The sequence below is a fragment of the Temnothorax curvispinosus genome, unplaced genomic scaffold (assembly GCF_003070985.1).
Source record: "Temnothorax curvispinosus isolate PA1 unplaced genomic scaffold, ASM307098v1 QBEX01001498.1, whole genome shotgun sequence".
Lineage (NCBI taxonomy): Eukaryota > Metazoa > Arthropoda > Insecta > Hymenoptera > Formicidae > Temnothorax > Temnothorax curvispinosus.
The window spans coordinates 2153759-2171223 of NW_020211278.1; the positions used below are offsets into that span (position 1 = coordinate 2153759).

General features: G+C 44.9%; 1 protein-coding gene across 3 annotated transcripts in view; it reads right to left on the minus strand.

Annotated features, from left to right (window-relative positions):
• Positions 1–17465, minus strand: part of LOC112465069 (probable JmjC domain-containing histone demethylation protein 2C) — a 286220-nt gene that overhangs the window by 97698 nt on the left and 171057 nt on the right. For all 3 annotated transcript variants that reach the window (XM_025032457.1, XM_025032450.1, XM_025032444.1), the window contains exon 8: positions 13631–15914. In XM_025032457.1, coding sequence (XP_024888225.1) covers positions 13631–15914 — 2284 coding nt within the window. The remainder of the gene's footprint in view (positions 1–13630; positions 15915–17465) is intronic.

A 17465-nucleotide genomic window follows, 5' to 3' on the forward strand; every position in this document is an offset into this window, starting at 1 on the left:
AATCTTTACGACAACCAAATTTATGATTGTCGCATATTCTCAAAGACCGGTTTCGCTAAGCACGCTCGTTTAAATTTCAAACGCTATTGCCTTCTTATATCCTAACGCTGCCGCGCATTAAAAGTTATCTTTCGTGAGTCACGTAAATGCGTATACTTCGGATTATAGGTATGTTATCGGTTAATCTATACTAATAAAAATACTCGGGCTTGAAAAGGGTCTGACATAATCTTTCATAAATTTTCATAAGAACGCGATTTCTCGATCGTTATGTTTTATATTAAAATTAAGCAAATTAATATTCATAATAAAGATTAATCAATTATATAGTCAGAATAATCTCCCGTCAGCCATTAAGAAGGCATTTAATGAAGGCCACTAAACATTAACTCGCTGCCATAATTATCGACGCGGAACACGTTCATACAGATCGGGCACGTGCATACCCTCCGCTGTTGTTCGCGGACATTTCTCGTCCTCCATCGTAATCCCTTTCTCCCTCTTATCCTTTTTGCCGAGAGGAGAATAGTTTGCGGCGGAACGGCGGCGCGAGGAATTTTTATGACGAAAGTAAAACGGAACGACCCATAAAACCGGGCGGGCGCGATTCCATCTCTCTTCGGCTCCGCTCCGGAGTCGCATAAAGTTTGCAACAAACTTCCTCATCGCGCAGACTTTAGCGTCTCTCATCCCATCCTCTCCCTCGTCCTCCGTACCTCTTCTTCAACTTCTTCGTTCGTCTCTCACCTCTCTCCCGTGGGTGAGAGAACCAGCAAAAGCGATCGCGTCGGCGAATACGAGGTAGATAGCTGGCACGTTTTACAGCTAGAAAAGCATACCGCTTGATAACTTTTAAAGCGGAACAACCGGTCTGTTTCAGTCTGTGCGCGGAAGGCCAATCATACTCTATTCCGTTACGAAATTTTCAGCGCAAACTACCGTAGATATATATTGAACAGGTGCACTCTCTTCCTTCATTTTTCTTGCCATTTGCCTCGTTTCAAATTTAACTTTTCCCCAAACTTATCTCTAGTCTTCATTTAACTTTCAATCAATCTTTTAAAATCTCAACTTGTGGAATTTAAATAAGATTTAATTTAAGAAAGTTAATTTAAATAAATTAATTTAAATAAGAAAAACGGAGCACTCTTCTTAAAACGTTAGAAATATTGCACGTTACAAACTAAAATTAATTTTCTTTATATGTCAGCAACAATAGACGTTATTCTATCACACATTTATGCGTGATTCATTCTTTTAGTGACTTTATAAATGTTATGTATATTACACTGACAATATTATGTTATTATATTCGTTGTAATACTAATCGATAATCCATATCGTAAAGAAAAGTCGTCTAAAAGCTTTAAACGAGTAAAGAAAGAGCTTGGTTAAAATTCCGCTCACGTGAGCACGAATCGTACCACCAACGTGGGCTAAAGTAACGTAAACTAACGTTCCAGCTATAATTCATGGGAGCACCAAACTATTTTCAAACTACGTCCAACTATGGCTCGACTGTAACGGCGAAGTTCGCGACTCCCAGTTTCTAACTGGATTTCTTTCGCACGAACGCGGCGATGCCACTGCCATAACTTTAACCGTCTACGGTCGACGCGACGGTCGCTTCAAAGTAATGCGCTCCAGATTTGTCCCTTTTTAACTTTAGTTCAATGATTGCCGCGATCCGTCATGATCTGTTGCTAATCTCAAACTTGGTTTATAAAAAATGGAGAAAGAAGATCTAAAAGCTGCATCTCGCCAAAAGATATTAAACAAATATTGAAAGAAGTTTTATTGACAAATATTTAAAAAGTTCCAGAAAGAAGTTTTTTGGGACAAATACTTAGAGAAGATTAATAGATAACAAAAAAAATTGCACGAGACATTAAAATGTGGTTCGTAAACTCTAAGATTATTTTTCTTTTTCTTTCGTGAGATAAGTGAGGTTTTCATAAAACTTTGTACTTTTTAAAATTAATAGCGCTAATAAGCCACGGTTTTTAGATTTAGCGCAGTTCTTTGAAAGTTCGCGTTGTACGCTAAACACGTGAAGTTTAAGATCTTGAGCAAAAAAAAAAAACCAATGTGAAAATACAGGCCTCGCAAAATTCGTGCCGGGGATCACAGTATCGTCGATATTTCTATTTCAGTGCTAATTCCCTCGCAAAACTACGTCGTCTTGCTTTACAGACCGAGGGGAAAACTGCGCAGAGGTATACACTGTGTGTACGGGGATATAAATACGATTAATCGGGTGCATACTATCCGGGCGGGTGTCTTCGCGTGCGTGACGCGCACCTGGTGTGTCACGTCAGACAAAAGTTGTCGTCGTCGTCGTGGCCGTCGCTCGTCGACGCAACCTGCAACATGGCGTGTCGCACGCACTCGTGATTTTCTCAGTGGCGTCGACACTGGATACTTTCACGGTTTTTCTCAAAAAAAGATGTACGTTTCCTTCGTTTACAAAGGGTTAAATATACGATGTACAACATAGCTCGTTACATAGCTGGAAATCTTTAGAAAGAAACGCAGTAATAATGTCAAACCTTTGCTACTGGAAACAAATAATCTATTTAATTTTCTAAATATCTTCTTGATATCATAACTGTATAACAAATAATTCATCAAATGTAGTTATCAAAATAATTAATAATTGTGCGACATATTCGAAAGAGCGATTTCTTTGAATCAATCTCGAAGATCGCGAGAAGACATTGAAACATTCGGTCATCTCTATCGACGGCAATATCCTCTATTAGACGTTCTCCCCGAGAGCGGAGCGGCGCGGAACCAGTTTCGTTTGATTACGCTATTGGGTTCTCCGTGAATGTGCGCGAGTGTTGCACAAGCTTGGAGCGGGGCGAGAACGAGAGAAGAACACGAGCGAGAGCACGAACTCGCATGTGGTGCTGCTCGCTAGTAATTATTAACCCGCAGTGACTCACTAGGTTGAGGACCTTTATGATCCACGCTAATGGGTCCGCCACTCGAAGCACCCGGAGTCATGCACACATACGCCGAGACATACGCAACCACATACGGATCATACGGCGCCGCCGCCGCCCGAGCGTACACGTGTGAGTTTCGTGGATGCAGGTGCACGTACGCGTGTGCGTTTATGGCTCTCGGCCACGCAAATCTCGTAGCGCGTTCCTCCACGCCTGAAAAGCCTCGACCTACCCTTCTCTTTGCCAAAGAGAACGTTAGTCACGAAGGCGGGCGAGCGTTCATCCTTTTAATGGATTTCTTGAATTAGAAATGGAAAGCGCGCGCGAACGAACGAACGAACGAACGGGGATTTCGTTTTGTTTCTTGTTTACGCGCCGTCACGCAATCCCGGAAATATATCGTTTATTTTCGACACCGCCCCCGGCGATAATTATTCACGAGCCAAATTACGGGAGTACGGAATTGTTGGAATTGCCGTCGTGCCCCGACGCGCGTGGGCGGGCGCAGTCGTTTGCCGAGAAATTGAGTTATGCTTCGCGTCCAACTAGCTACCATAATATCAGATTGTGTACGAAGTGCGTACGGCCTGTAGTACGAAACCGTGTCGCGTTAAATTTATTCGCGCTAAATCGGGTCGGTTAACGTCTCTTGGGGCAGTTTTGTTACGCGACAAATAGAGAGGAAAGCTAATTACTTTTGATCGTTGTATACATTTATAGCAAGTTGGACATAAAAAGTTCGCGAACGAAAGGATCACGAATGTGAGGATATTGGAGACTATAAGTATAATTATGGTGATAATACGATAAAACGGTACAACCAGGAAATTAATATCTTTTTTCCGGTTTCAAGGGATCAAAAATTGAGATCTGAAAATAGTATATTATAATAATAAATTCTTATAATGGTATCACGATATAAGATCCTTATAATTATAATAATAATATACTGGACGCCAATTAAAGAGCGTTCTGGTCTCCATTGAGGCCAGAACCTGAATCATGCGTGCCCGTATATGCTTTCCGGCTGCGTTAAAAATATGTTAGTCGTATGGGATCGCGCGGAACCAGTTTCAGCCGGGACATCTGCACGATAATGGCGACGTTAACGGCATGATAATGGCATGACGAACAGAGCTATTCGACTGCGATGAACTGTGCGGGAACTGCGTATTCGCGCATATATACGATTTCGTTGAATCGGCAATCCTAGCATCGCTATAGCGCCACGTCTATATAGCGCGCGTTTATATAGCGACTTATTATAGCCAGCATGATGTCTTATTATACGGCTGTCGGTTGCGTCCATCGTGTCTGGTCGATTTGGCTACGAGGACACATTCCTACGATTGGATTCCAGTCGACGCCGGAGAGTCAGTGACCCGATTAAAACGCGGTGACAGGAAATGGAAAGATATCGTATAATACGTGCCTCTTGAAGTCAAGTCAGATCAATTGGATCTTCGAAACTGTACCGTGTTAACTTGCTATTCGACGCACGACACTCAGAAAAATCTTAGAAATTAATCGAATCTTCTTTCTTACATATAAAGTTTGGGCATTTGATGATGTCATCATCAGATGTGACTTTCATCAGATACTCTGAAAGTCGATAAGATGGAATAATTCAAAATAATAACACTTGAACGATGAGCCACCGGCAGTTATTGAATGATAAATAAAGTAAAAATAGTACTTCTATGTATAATGTTGATCCGATCCTGAATTATCTTGAATTAAAAGAGACAAAATTCTGGCGAATCAAGCTCTTCCTCGCCAAAACTATAAATGCATAATAAAATCTGTTTTCCAACCTAATTACATCTAAAATCTACCTAGGTGAAAATTTAATTGGCATCCCGACGTATTGGGACGTTAACGCTAAAAGTGGAAAAATCGTGGCAAATTACGAATCTCCATCATGTACCTGCCAGCATCGATTTCAAATTTGTCAAAGAACCTGCGGCTGAAAGCGCATCCGGCGCAGCGGCGAGATATCCTGTATAGACAATACCCTATAGAAAGTACCTTCTGACACATTGTCGATCAATCGGCCGCGAGAGCGTTCGCGAACACGCGGTATGCGTCTGGCTTCGGTCCTTTGACGGCGGTATCGCCGGTTCGCCACAAATGCACGAAATTTTCCCCGGGCATCGCTCGCCCATCGATACGCAGATCCGCGAATGCTCTGTGATGTCACAGCCACGCCGCTCGCAATTTGCGAAATTGCCGGGCGTTTTGCAGCGTCGAACGAAACGAGCGCTGAAAGCTATTTCATTCACATGTCATCGCTCGACGTAGTCCCGTTCACTCGTATTGTGCGCCGTGACAGGTGCTTGGTTAATTATCATTTTTATATAATTAATTAGTTTCGGGGAAACGCGTGGATGTGACTCGCGGTGTTTCATCAAATATAGGATAATCGTACGCGAGAGCTAAAAAACGCGAAAAGCTGACATCATTTTTATACGGATTAAATATACCGTAGGCATTTTTTAAAAGAAAAATACGTGTAAAGGGTTCAAAGATATTTCAACAGAAATTTAAATGACAAAGCAGCTGATTTGCACCTTATCTTAACATAAAAAATCTTTTCGTTTGAAAAAAGCGATTACAATAGCGACGAGCAGCGAAGCTTCGACCTTGGATACTCGAAATGTCCGAGAAGTTCCCGCACGCTTGAGTTGAATTTACGACTCGTTTGTTACGACGATTACATACCGAACGAGCCAGACAGAGGTTACATCATTCCTCTCCTTTTCTCCGCTCCTCCCCTTATGCCCTAGCGAAGCCCTCCGTTTCACTGGATTTACTGTTAGCGCGGCCTACGCATGCTTGTTCGTTTGCTCGCTCGCTCGCTCGCTCGCTCGCTCGCCAATGTGCCTGGCGTGCGAACACGCGTGTATACACGAATCTCGCCTGGAGAGCGAGTTCACTTCGGATATGTACCACGTAACGCGAGACTAATGCATGAACGGCGCATGTGTTCGATAATACGCGAGCGAGTCCGTGAATGCGCATCCGCGAGACCGAATAATGACGCATAGGCGTCGGGTTTTAGGGAAGAAAGATTTTAGGAAAAAGATTAGGAGAAATAGAAGTTGAAATACAAATTGTGCAGACTACTAAATAGTTATCAATATGTTCAATATAACTGACAATAATATTAAGATAAGCGTCAAATATAAATTACACAATGAAAAAGAAACATAAGTAAGGTTACCAAAGACGAATGTTTGGAGAGTTCTAAGAAAAATTCTGCTCGCGTGTTTTTCCAAGAAGAATCCTCGCGTCCTCGGCCTCAAGTGGCCATCACTCCCAGGAGCGATATCTACGAGCGAGGCGCGAATTCTAATCTCCACGCCGTTGCGCCCGTAGATAACGGCGGAGAGGAGATACCAGAAGATACGACGCGACGCGACGGTACGCATGTATCTACATACGTGCATGCATACGTTGGGTGCGTGCGAGCGAGCGGATCCCGTCCCGGGCAGATTTCGCGTGGCGCGTGTGTGCGTGACGGGCGTGTAAATCGCCGGCGAGCTGACGGACGTGTGCCACGTGAACTGCATAATGAACGGCGATCGTTGCCGGTTACTTCGCCTACTCTCGAACGTTCCGTACGCGTCCCCGGTGGGAAGATAACGCGATGACCTCGAGATAAATTGCTCGTCCGTGTCGCTCGTTGGCCGATCGACTCTCTCTCGGAGCTGAACGACGATGTCCGAGACAGGCGTCGGTTGCACCGTTCCAGGCGGAAGAAGTACACGAGACACGCGTCGACTAATCGATTCATAGATCACACGCTTTATACGACGTGTCCGAGCTTTACGCTCCATTCGAAACCTTTCAATCAATTAACGTCGAGATTCATCGCCCTGTATACGATGGATTAGTATGTTTTCAATATTATAAAAATGTTAGCGTTATCGTAGATTGTAGAACGTTAAAAAACGCGCAATGTTATAATTAATCTGAAGTATAGACAAGATGTAGGTAACTATTTCTAGATGTTACTTCATTCACGTTCCTCGTATATTATCACGTTTAATTATACTGTACGCTGAATCCAGATAAGATAACATCGAGTGGTGTACGATAGGATTAACTGCAAAATCCGTAGAGAGACATTTCGTCGCGTAAAACGGCGGTGGCCTTGGACGAGAAGCGCGTGATACGCCACGAATGAAACGTACGAGACTTTCGATTCGGCGATGAAACTGGGTGAACCGTGAGATATCCCAGCGTGTGATTCAGACTCGCGTGACGCAATCTGGAGGAGTTAGAGGCACCGACAAGATTTATTTCCTTGTAAACGTGTTTCTCACACGTTTACACACACACACCTTTGGCGAACGCGGCTACCAGAATGCGACCGCAAAAACGATGAGCGTTGTCCTCGAGATAAATCAGTGACGGATGATAGAAAATACTTTTTACGAGACACATTCCAGAACATAGACGCGAAACTGTTTGCAAGCAGCTATTTAAATAGTGATAATAATAGCGCGTCGACACAACTGCTAATGATAAAGACTTTGGCACCGATCATAACACGTCGGGCTTACATTCCAGAATAAATATCACTTGGCATAAATGGCAGTCGTCATTAAAAAGAGAAAAAGAGAGATAAACAATAGCTATATAATGTCGTATACGAGCGATAACGTTAACGCAGTAATGAACTGATTAAATCTAATCTAATTGAATCTATTTATGTATGTTCAAGATAGAAAATGATTCTAATAAAAGAATTAAAATAAATCTCGCAATATCAAATTATTCTATTCTAGTACATCTATCCTACTAATCTATAATCAATTTAGTTTATTATATATGATGTTGTAGCCGGGGCATTCAGTATCCTGTTATTAGATGATGCTCTGACGCGGACACGCGATCATCGGATAAGTTACCGGGCATCCGATATATATTTTTACAGCTTCCTGCTACATGCATTCTTGTTCGTCCCATCCTTTTCTCCTCCTCGCTCATACCGGTTAACAAACGGTCTCGGACGGGCTATACGGAGGGAGAAGGTTAAAGAGCAGGAGGAGAAGCAGGAGGCAGGAGGTAGGATCAAGCGGGCGAGAGATGGAGAGCCAGGCGGGGAGAGATAAAAAAGAAGCTGCGCGTGACCTTGTGCCCAAATGCCAGTTTCTGTTGCCGCACTCGGCGGCCAGCTGATTACCTCTCTCGGAGAGGTCGGGCTTGCATAAGCGTTAAATCGCGGTCGTTACACGAGAGACGAGAGAAAGAGAGAACACACATAATAGGACGTATTTAGAACAGGATAATAGTACATCAGTTACACGTTAGGATCGCTTTCTTGGAGAAAAAGGGTGAAATTGCGAAGCTCTCCGATCATCCGCATTAGTTTCGGCTCATCGTGTTGGTAAAAGGCGTACTAATTACGTGAATGCTCTGCGAGGATTGAATATTTGAGTATCGAGCTGTACACAGTTCAAGATATTTTTACAGGTAAGGCAAAAAAGGCTAATTAATATTATTGAAATTAGTACTAATTGGATAATATTTCCTTTTCACTTAAATCATTTAAATTACCACGTAATTTAAAAAAAAACACTAATTGTTTGAACTGATGTGCTAATTACATAGGCCAGGTAATATTATAGTCATAACTAAATCTTTGATGCAACTTTGACACGAAAGATCGATCTTATTTATGCTTAAAGGCAATCTCACCGAAATCATTGTTTCGTGATCACGCCACGTGCGCGAAAGAGCATCGGAAAGCGTATACGCGTGTCTCCGCGACATTTTCTGCCGCAGGAACTTCTAGGAAGTTTCGAGCGGACGCGTAAAAGGCTCGCGTGATATCGGCAAATGCAAAGTCGCGTTCCGCGACGTCCTCTCGTGCGAATAACTGATCGCCGCCGATCCGTATCTCCGCTTTATCAAGTTTCCAATTTCACCTGTTCGTTACACGTAACGAGCGATTACTTCTCCCAGCTAAGTTGACTATAGTACTGTTGTCTGAGACGAAAAGAATTTCCGCCTTTTCAAATAAACTATTATTCATTTCAAAATAGTTTATTTGAAAAGGCGGAAAATCTTTTCGTGAATCGCGATATAGCGTGTTATTATGGTATTTTCCGCTGTGAGGTCTGTAGAAGAACCGTATTCATTGCATCGAGACACTGGCTACGACTGCCTAGCCAATAATTATTTGGTGCAATGGTTAGTATTAGATTCCAGTGGTGGCTTTAAACCAGGTTTTCGTTACATCCTTTATTTAAAGCCACCACTGGAATCTAATACTAAAAATAAAAATTACAATGTTACTACTTGTGCAAAAACAATAAATAACTAATTTTTACTTATAATTAATTAATCACGCATTGTTGCTTCCTCAGTACAGGAAGCTGTTTTCGTAAACAAATTTTTGTTAATTTTTTGTGCCAATGTGTTCAGAATGTTCTAAAACTAAAATTACATTTTTACAAAATGTGTGTGTGTGTATTACGTGTAACGATCAGCGATTACTTCTCCCGGCTAACACCGCAACAACATCCCTCATCGATATCCCAGGTAAATTTGCTCTTTAATTTGCCGATGGCTTTCGTGAAGTGAAGCCTGATAACTCGTCCTAATGCCGCTTCGTTAATGAACGACGTTACCTTCCAACGTTTCTATCTAACGACGTAATGCGGTTATACATTTTCTACTTCAGTTAATGAAATATTTACAACGAGACACTAAGAACATTATAAATTTTTCTTCTTTTTTTTTCCTTTACGTTCGTTGTCACGATCGGTGTAATATGATATGTGATTTCTGCGTGATTTTTGAACAATCAACAAAATAATTAAAGTTACATCGGCTCTGTAATAGATTTTTGATAACATTAATCTTTTCTGATAAATTCTTACACCGCTTTTTGTCGAAACTGATTCGTAGTGACCGAATGCCGCGATTGATGCCTTTCTTGGAACAAGAATAATTTCGCTCGCGCACGATTAATCTTAACCATACCTTTGTATTCAGGAACGCATTTCAGGTCTCGCGTGACTCATCGTCGAGGCCAGGATTGAACCAGAAAAAAAAGATGCATCTATCAATCAAGCTTTAATACCTCGTGATCGAGTGCTACCGGCTCCGGTGGGATCCCAGAATGAGAGAAGATGAGACACGCACAAGAACGTGGGATATCGATCGCAGGAGGATGAACCGCGTAGTTAACCTTCGTCGCTACACGATGGTCATTAGGGTAGCTCTCTTACCGCGCGTCTTCGTTCTTTTTGCGGCGTTCCTCCCGTGAGTTCGCTTGTACCCCCGACGAGAGAGAAAGGGAAAACCGAGAGCGCTCGCTCTCGGATGCTATCGGACAGCTTCGGCCTTGAAAACGTCTCGAGGATGCGAAGACGATTAACTCGTCTGCCGACAAACTGTTGCTTCCAATTTTAGCCGGTCTAATTTTCGCGGAACACCAGAGAGCCGCTACATCATTGTTGCATAAGCGAAAAAAAGTAGCAATTAAACAGCAGAAATGTTACACTATATGAATAGAAGATACTTTATGCAAGTTTTCTTACTTACAGCATTAATTAGTTTTATTAATTAATTTCATTAATTCGGTATATTTGTTGACGGCTGTAAGATCTTATATTCCTATTTTTTTTAATGCTAATTTGATCTTTGCTATTTCTTGCTGTATTTCTCTTCATTTTTATAAATATCGACAAATAAAAATCTATTTTTTGGGGAAACATGAATAAATACTTTACACGAAATGGTAAGTAAGTCGGGAAACAACCAAACACAAATGTCTGTCCGCGGGTAAATAACGAGACAAACAGTTATCGAAAAGAAATGTCGTGAGATGTGCAGAGACCGTAAGTTTCTCTCTCCGTCTCTTTATCGTCCGAAATAAAATACTGTGATCCGAAAAAAGCGTCGTAATGTAGCCGACGTTCAACGTCATAAAAATACTCGGGAACGATATTTAGAGGGACTTGGCACCAGCTTGATGTAATATATTGTCAAGTCGACGCACGTCCTCTGCTGTCTGTCCCCTCTCTCCCGAACACGAGCAGCAGCAGTGGCAGACGATGTAGGAGGTCATCATCGTCGTCTAGTAGCTTGCCAACTCAAACCCTCCGTCGCCCTTTTCCGCCTGCATGGGCTCTTATACTAGAGGAGCTTTAATATCTCAGTCATGCTCTCGGTTCACGGACTAATTATCCCTACCTAGATGCTCGCTGAACTCGTCTCGTGGGTCAGGTCGCCGGATTTGTCACGAGGATTAGTTTCAATGATGCGTTAAAAGCGAGAGAAGGAAAGAGGCAATTTTTATATCGGTCAGCATTAATCACGAAAAATCCTAAGAATAACGTGATTTATACCATGGAAAATTAGGTTAAAATAAGTGAAGCTGATGTGTCACTCTTTATAAAAGTGAAAGCAGTACTGCCGAGCCTTGTACCAACTACAAAATCAACGACCGTAGTTCTAAGGACGGATATTTTGAGTTGATCTTTTCTTAAATGCCAAGATATCAATAGCTTCCGATTTATGACACTCGTCTTGCCGCGATAACAGAGTTTCGCACTTAAATTATTCGTAATTTAAAGTTCGCCGTGGTTAGTTTCAAACATTCCAACTTTTAGTTAGTCGTACTTAGAAAACTTTATATACCGCCTCTTTCGATCGATGCATAGCTAAAACGAAACGTAGCGTACGACCATTGACAGACGTGGAGTCATGGTCGAGTCTATCTTGGACTTATATGTTTCCATTGTTATCGATGAAGAAAGTACATACAAGTTTTATACTGTCGAGAGTAACTTCCTACCCGGCGAACTTTGACTATGGATAATTGAAAAACGAAACTGTTCGCGAGAAGAGTTTATGGCACAAAGAGCATTTGTATAGTTCTACGGAATAGAGCGAGCTTTCCAAGATTTTATATACAAAAATCTGCTACGCGCACGTTAAACGTTGCAAAAATTATGTTAATGCAATATCGGGATTATCACTTCCACCTGTTCACTCTTAAGGATAAGCAGCCCGTCCATTATGTAGAAATTGGGGAACGTACGTAATAGAAATAATCGAGTGACACCGAAAGTTTCGGCGGACGGCCTTCGGTGAGGTCAAGCGAGACACAGCGCGCACGGCCGGCAGGGTCATCGACACGTGCCGATCAGCGACGGCGTCGTCGGTGTTGGTAAGTATTCCACCGGTTTATATTTATACGAGCCGAAGAGCGACGGTTTCGGGTCACCGCCTCGTTGTCGGCGTTGCCGCGCGAATGATGACTCGATTACTCAGGCCGTGCCTCGTCTCTATCGCGATAATCCGGCGGAAGTCGGAGGAACGGCTCGCAGCTGGCGCCCGGAAACGCACGTAGATACACGTCCCGCGCGCTTGGCCGTGGATACGCACGCTCGAGCCTGTCCCGTCCACCTCTTTTCTTTTTTCTTTTTTTTTTACAGGCGCATCCGCCTGTCTGCCCTCCCCGCACACGAGGAGAAACGAGAATGGCGAATGTACGCTTGACGTAGTCACGCGAGAACAGTCAGACAAAGAAAGTCCGACGGCTAGAACCGGCGGACGGCGAGAAAGCGCCGAATGCAGCTGCCACAACGGTCGGGCATTCACTTCCCCGATGCCGGATGATAGTCTCGTTTCCTTCGAGGATCTACCGGCCGGCTGGACGTTTCGTCGCGGGGATACGCGAGCGAGTAAATTACGCACGGGCGAAACGCCTGTTTCTCGCGAGTATTCGAGGAACTCGGAACAAAACGCAAAACGCTTCTCGAAGCGTGCAGGCAATTCGTGTTTACTCGTGATATTGGATCGTAGTGTTATTGGCACGTTTCAGCTCATTTCTGTGTCGAGGTTATCGACGAGGCAATTGATCGAGTGAATAAAAAAAAAATGCGATAAATGTCACGGATTGCGGCGGGTAATTCACGTCGGCGGGGAAAGCGAATCTGCGGGGTTTAGATCATTGGCGTAGTCATGACATCGTCACGCGGTTCTTTAATGCATTATTATGCGCGTATTTGAAATCGCTCGTGCATGTGCCAGCGCTATTAATGGCGCGCGTAGTCGAGCGGAAAAGTAGTCGCGGTAAATAAACTTTTTATCGTCGTTACATATCGCGTTGCAACCATCAATTGACCGAGCTGATTATAGGACACGTAACGCAACGTCAAACCTATCAAGGCGCCCGCGCCGTTTATCGAGGCGCGGATCTACTTTCGAACCACATAAATTCGCGAGTATGTATTGACACCTGCATTCACAAGCATTTTTATAGCTTGATACTTCTATCTCAAAGTAAAAAGAGATTAACATCTATTGAGAGAAATTCTTTTCTATAAAGTTGGATATCTATTATCTAGTCGAAATCAGAAGTGTTTCAATATCAAAATTTATTTACTTAGTAACTGTAACTGTAAATTATATGTTTCACTTATAAGAAATCTATTTTATTTTTATACTTTATGTTATTTCTCATAATTTAAAGAGACACAACTGTACAGAAAAAAATCTCTAACACTTTTTAAAAATTCTTGTCAACCTATTCTTCATAAGAAACGTTGATTACGATACGTTTTCAACCCGAAAACTTTTCGAAAATTTCCTATGTGGCAACGCAAATTCGCAGGAATGTTCCATTGAAAGACAATAAAAAAAACCTGACTCACCGGAGCATCCTATCGTGGCGATCTCTCTCGAGCAGTTCCTCCGGGCTGGATGGTTGTGGGCCCAAGAGAGTGTGCGAGAGCGGCGGGTAGGCCCTGGATGGTCTCCAGAGCATCTCGGCGGCGTGATGACTCGGAGGCGCCGAACTGTGATAGCCGACCGGCGGCGCCGTGGCCGCGGCACTCGCGCCGGCGTTGGGCGCGCCCTGGGACGGATGCGCCATCAATAGGGACGTGTGCTGCACACTCTGCACGTGCCAAATCCTGGCCGGGGTAGCGGCGGCAGCGGCAGCGGCGGCGGCTACCACTGCCGACGGTGTCGAGGACGACGTCGTCTCCTCGACGCTGAGCGCTGAGCTCCTGCTGCCGCTTCTCTCGTCGCCAGAACCGGCGCTCTTCAGCGAGCTTACCCCGCTATCGGAGCCGCTGTCGCCGTAAGTACCGACGACGCCGGCGGCGCCGCTGCTGCCTCCCGACGACCGTATTCCGCCGACCGCCGTGGGCACACCGGCGAGTACGTTCGCTCCAGGTATCCCGGCCCCGGCCTCCACTTCCATGAGGCCGGCCTCATCGCCACCCCTCGATGTGTGAGACTGCTGTTGTACCTCGAGGAGGCTCGACGGGGTCAGGCGAGCGGTGGGATGGTGATGGTGTTGGTGCGGGCTGCTCGCTAGCTGATAGTGATGATGTTGCGACGGCGGCTGTTGCTGCTGTTGCTGCTGCTGGTGATGGTGGTGGATCACCGGATTGTTGGCGGAATAATGCTGCTGGACGTGCTGCTGGTGGTGCTGTTGATGGTGCTGATGATGGAACTGTTGCTGCTGATGATGCGACTGATGGTAAGGTTGTAGATGATGGTGGTGATGGTGACCGGCGATCGGCGGTGGCGGCTTGTTCAGTCTCTCGGCAAGGATGATCGGGCTTTCGTTGTGCCGACTGCGTTCCTGCTCCCGCTGCTGTTCCAGGAGCAGGCTGCTCTGCCTGCCGGGGCCGCCGCCGCCGCTGCTACTAAACGGACTCAGCCTCTCCAGCACGGAGCCTGAGTCCTGACTGCTCGACTCCAGCAGCTCGACGACCGACTCGACGCTGGCCGCCCTCACGCCGCCGACGCTACCCACGCTATCCTCCGTGCCTAACTCAGTGGTGGTCAGCTCTGTGCGTCGCGACCGCTGCGAACCCACCTCTTCCTCACTAGCGTTTTCGTCGCGCTCGTCCTCTGCTGCCGCCGCCGCCGCCGCCGCTACGTCCTCTCTGTCTTCTTCCGCGGAGCCCTTTGTCTTAGATCGAGTCGACTTCAGCAGCGACGGACTGCCCTCGCGGATGACATTCGTCTTGTCGCTGACCAGCGGCGAGTCGACGTGCAATCCATTCACGAGTAACTGCGGTGGCTGTTGCTGTTGTTGTTGTTGCTGCTGTTCCTTGCGCTCGCCGACTTTATCCGCGCCCCAATCGGTCGCGCGAGCGTCTTTTCCCGATTCTGATTTGTTATCTGGTTGCTGCTCCTCCTTGGAAGCCGGATCGCCTCCGGGATCGACTTTATCCGGAGGTGGTGGCTCGGGTTCTCTGTCCCGCTCCCTGGACTGACTCTCCTCGTCCTCCTCAAGTTTACTGACCTCTCGTTCGGCCCTGTCGTGTTTTCCCACCCCCGCTTCCTCTTCGTCGTCGTCTTCGTCCTCGACCTCTCTCTCTGCCTCCACCGCCGACTCTCTGGCCCGATCCGCTGCAGCTTCCTCGGCGTTTTTGCCCTTACTACTCTCGGACCGGAGCTTTCTGCCGACGGGGCTTGTTCTTAGCCGCTTAGTCAGTGGATCGCAACGTTCCTGACTCTCTTCATCCTCTCCCTCGAGACGCTCTTCCTCCTCTTCCTCTTCCTCCTCTTCTTCCGATCTGTTACCGAGGCGTTCGTCCTTGTCGGCTCTCGCCTCGGTACGATGATGCTCGACAGACTCTCCCTCTGCGCCTGTCTTGACTTCTTGGCCGCCTCCCGACCTTGGTCTTCTTCGTACCGGTCTCTGGTGCTGCGCCGGACTCTGGTGATCGGTGGTCGGGCTTTTTACCGCGGGGCCGCGTCTTCGTAGCTTCGAAACACTTCCCGACGCACTATTCGCTTCCTCCAACACCGGCCGCGCAACACGATTGCTTACCTTGCCCGACGGCGGACCTTTATTCTCGCGATCCTCCTGTTGCCGCGTGGATAACGCGGTATCCGCCGAATCTTTTTCGGTTCTCTCGCGACTGGCACCCTCGCTCACGCGTCGGCGTCGATTGTTACGGGCGTTGTTCTTCTCTGAAAAACGAAAAAAAGCGAACGTGACGTATGCATAGCATACATACTGAAAAATGAAATTGATACTGAATCTATCTTGAAATCGAGCGCAGTGAAGTTAATTTTAACGTTAAAACACGTTAAAATTAACACGTTCCTATTTTCTCTATCTATGTCATAGGACTATAATGCAGGAAAAAATAGCGAATCGTTAACTCGGTTTTATTGTTAGAGTTAACAAACTTTAGTACTATATACCCCGTTTTCATAATGATACTATGATAATAATAACGTGCGGAAAGCGTAACCGTATATTACTATGTAGATCAGTTTATAGCGTTGTACGAGATTTTATAATTAGACATAACTGACGAGAAATGGCTTTTAAAAACTGACATCAATTCAAAACTTTTTCATACATAGTTCTCTTTTTGTTTATTCTCATTTTGGAATTTTTGAACGAGGACATGCCGTACACGTACATATCTAATAATATTACGTGACAGAAGTCGATTACATATAAAGAACGTCGTAAACTGATATAAACGAACCGCACAGCCGTTAATTATTGAAATTATCGGCGGTAGATTATCGCGCGTTCGATATGCCTGTACACGAAGGTTATCTCGATACCCTTGATCGGACTGCATAATTGTGGCGGGCAACCGATCGATCCCTACAGCTGTCCGGTACATCGGCTGTTCACCGTCCAGAGAGATTATGGAGCTGATTTACCGAGGTAATCCCTTTGATGTGCGCAGTCAGTGATTCGCATAACTCGGTAACCCTAGGACGCTATATAAAGCAACCTCCCTGGCAACCCATCCCCTTCTTCCACCCTCGCTTGGTGTGTATTCGCATAATTCAATACATCGGTTCTCATATATTCTTCCGTGAGTTGTTTATCTTTCAAGTCTTACGAAATGGCAAGTTACAAAGAAATCTTTGACGTTGAGTAATGCTCTGTTGTATCAAGCTCTGACGTATTATACAGACGGAAAAATAAACTGACGTATGAAATTGAAAAAAAGATACAATGTTACAACCTGGACTTAATCTTCTTCAAAGTTGAAATGTGATAACAAAAACTTCTTATCATATATAATTAGCGATACTTCACGGATTATTTTTGAAGTCGAGTATTACTTCGAGTCCCGATGCTAAAGTATAAATCACGATAACAATGTAATGCCATTATCCTCTGCTCAATTGGCGCCTATCCAAAAGCACCGATAGCATCGGTAATAGTTGCCATGATAATCGGGTGTAAAAGCTAAAGGATTGTTATTGGTCCGACATTAAATTACTTCCTAATTTATTAGACCAAATCGCTGTTCGTGCAATCGCACGCCGTTCCAAGTGCTCCTGGATGCTCAATGATATGGCAGTACGTTATCAATCGTAGCTATGAATCTTGTCTACTGACCTCGATCGAAAGCGCGCTTTGTACACGGACAACGACAGATCATTTCATCCGAGGAATTGTGCAGTAGTACGGCTGCACGTTCAACTGGTTTTCCGGTTCCCCTCGCATTAGTCCGAGTTCAAGGGAGTTCAAGGGGGTCTTCGATT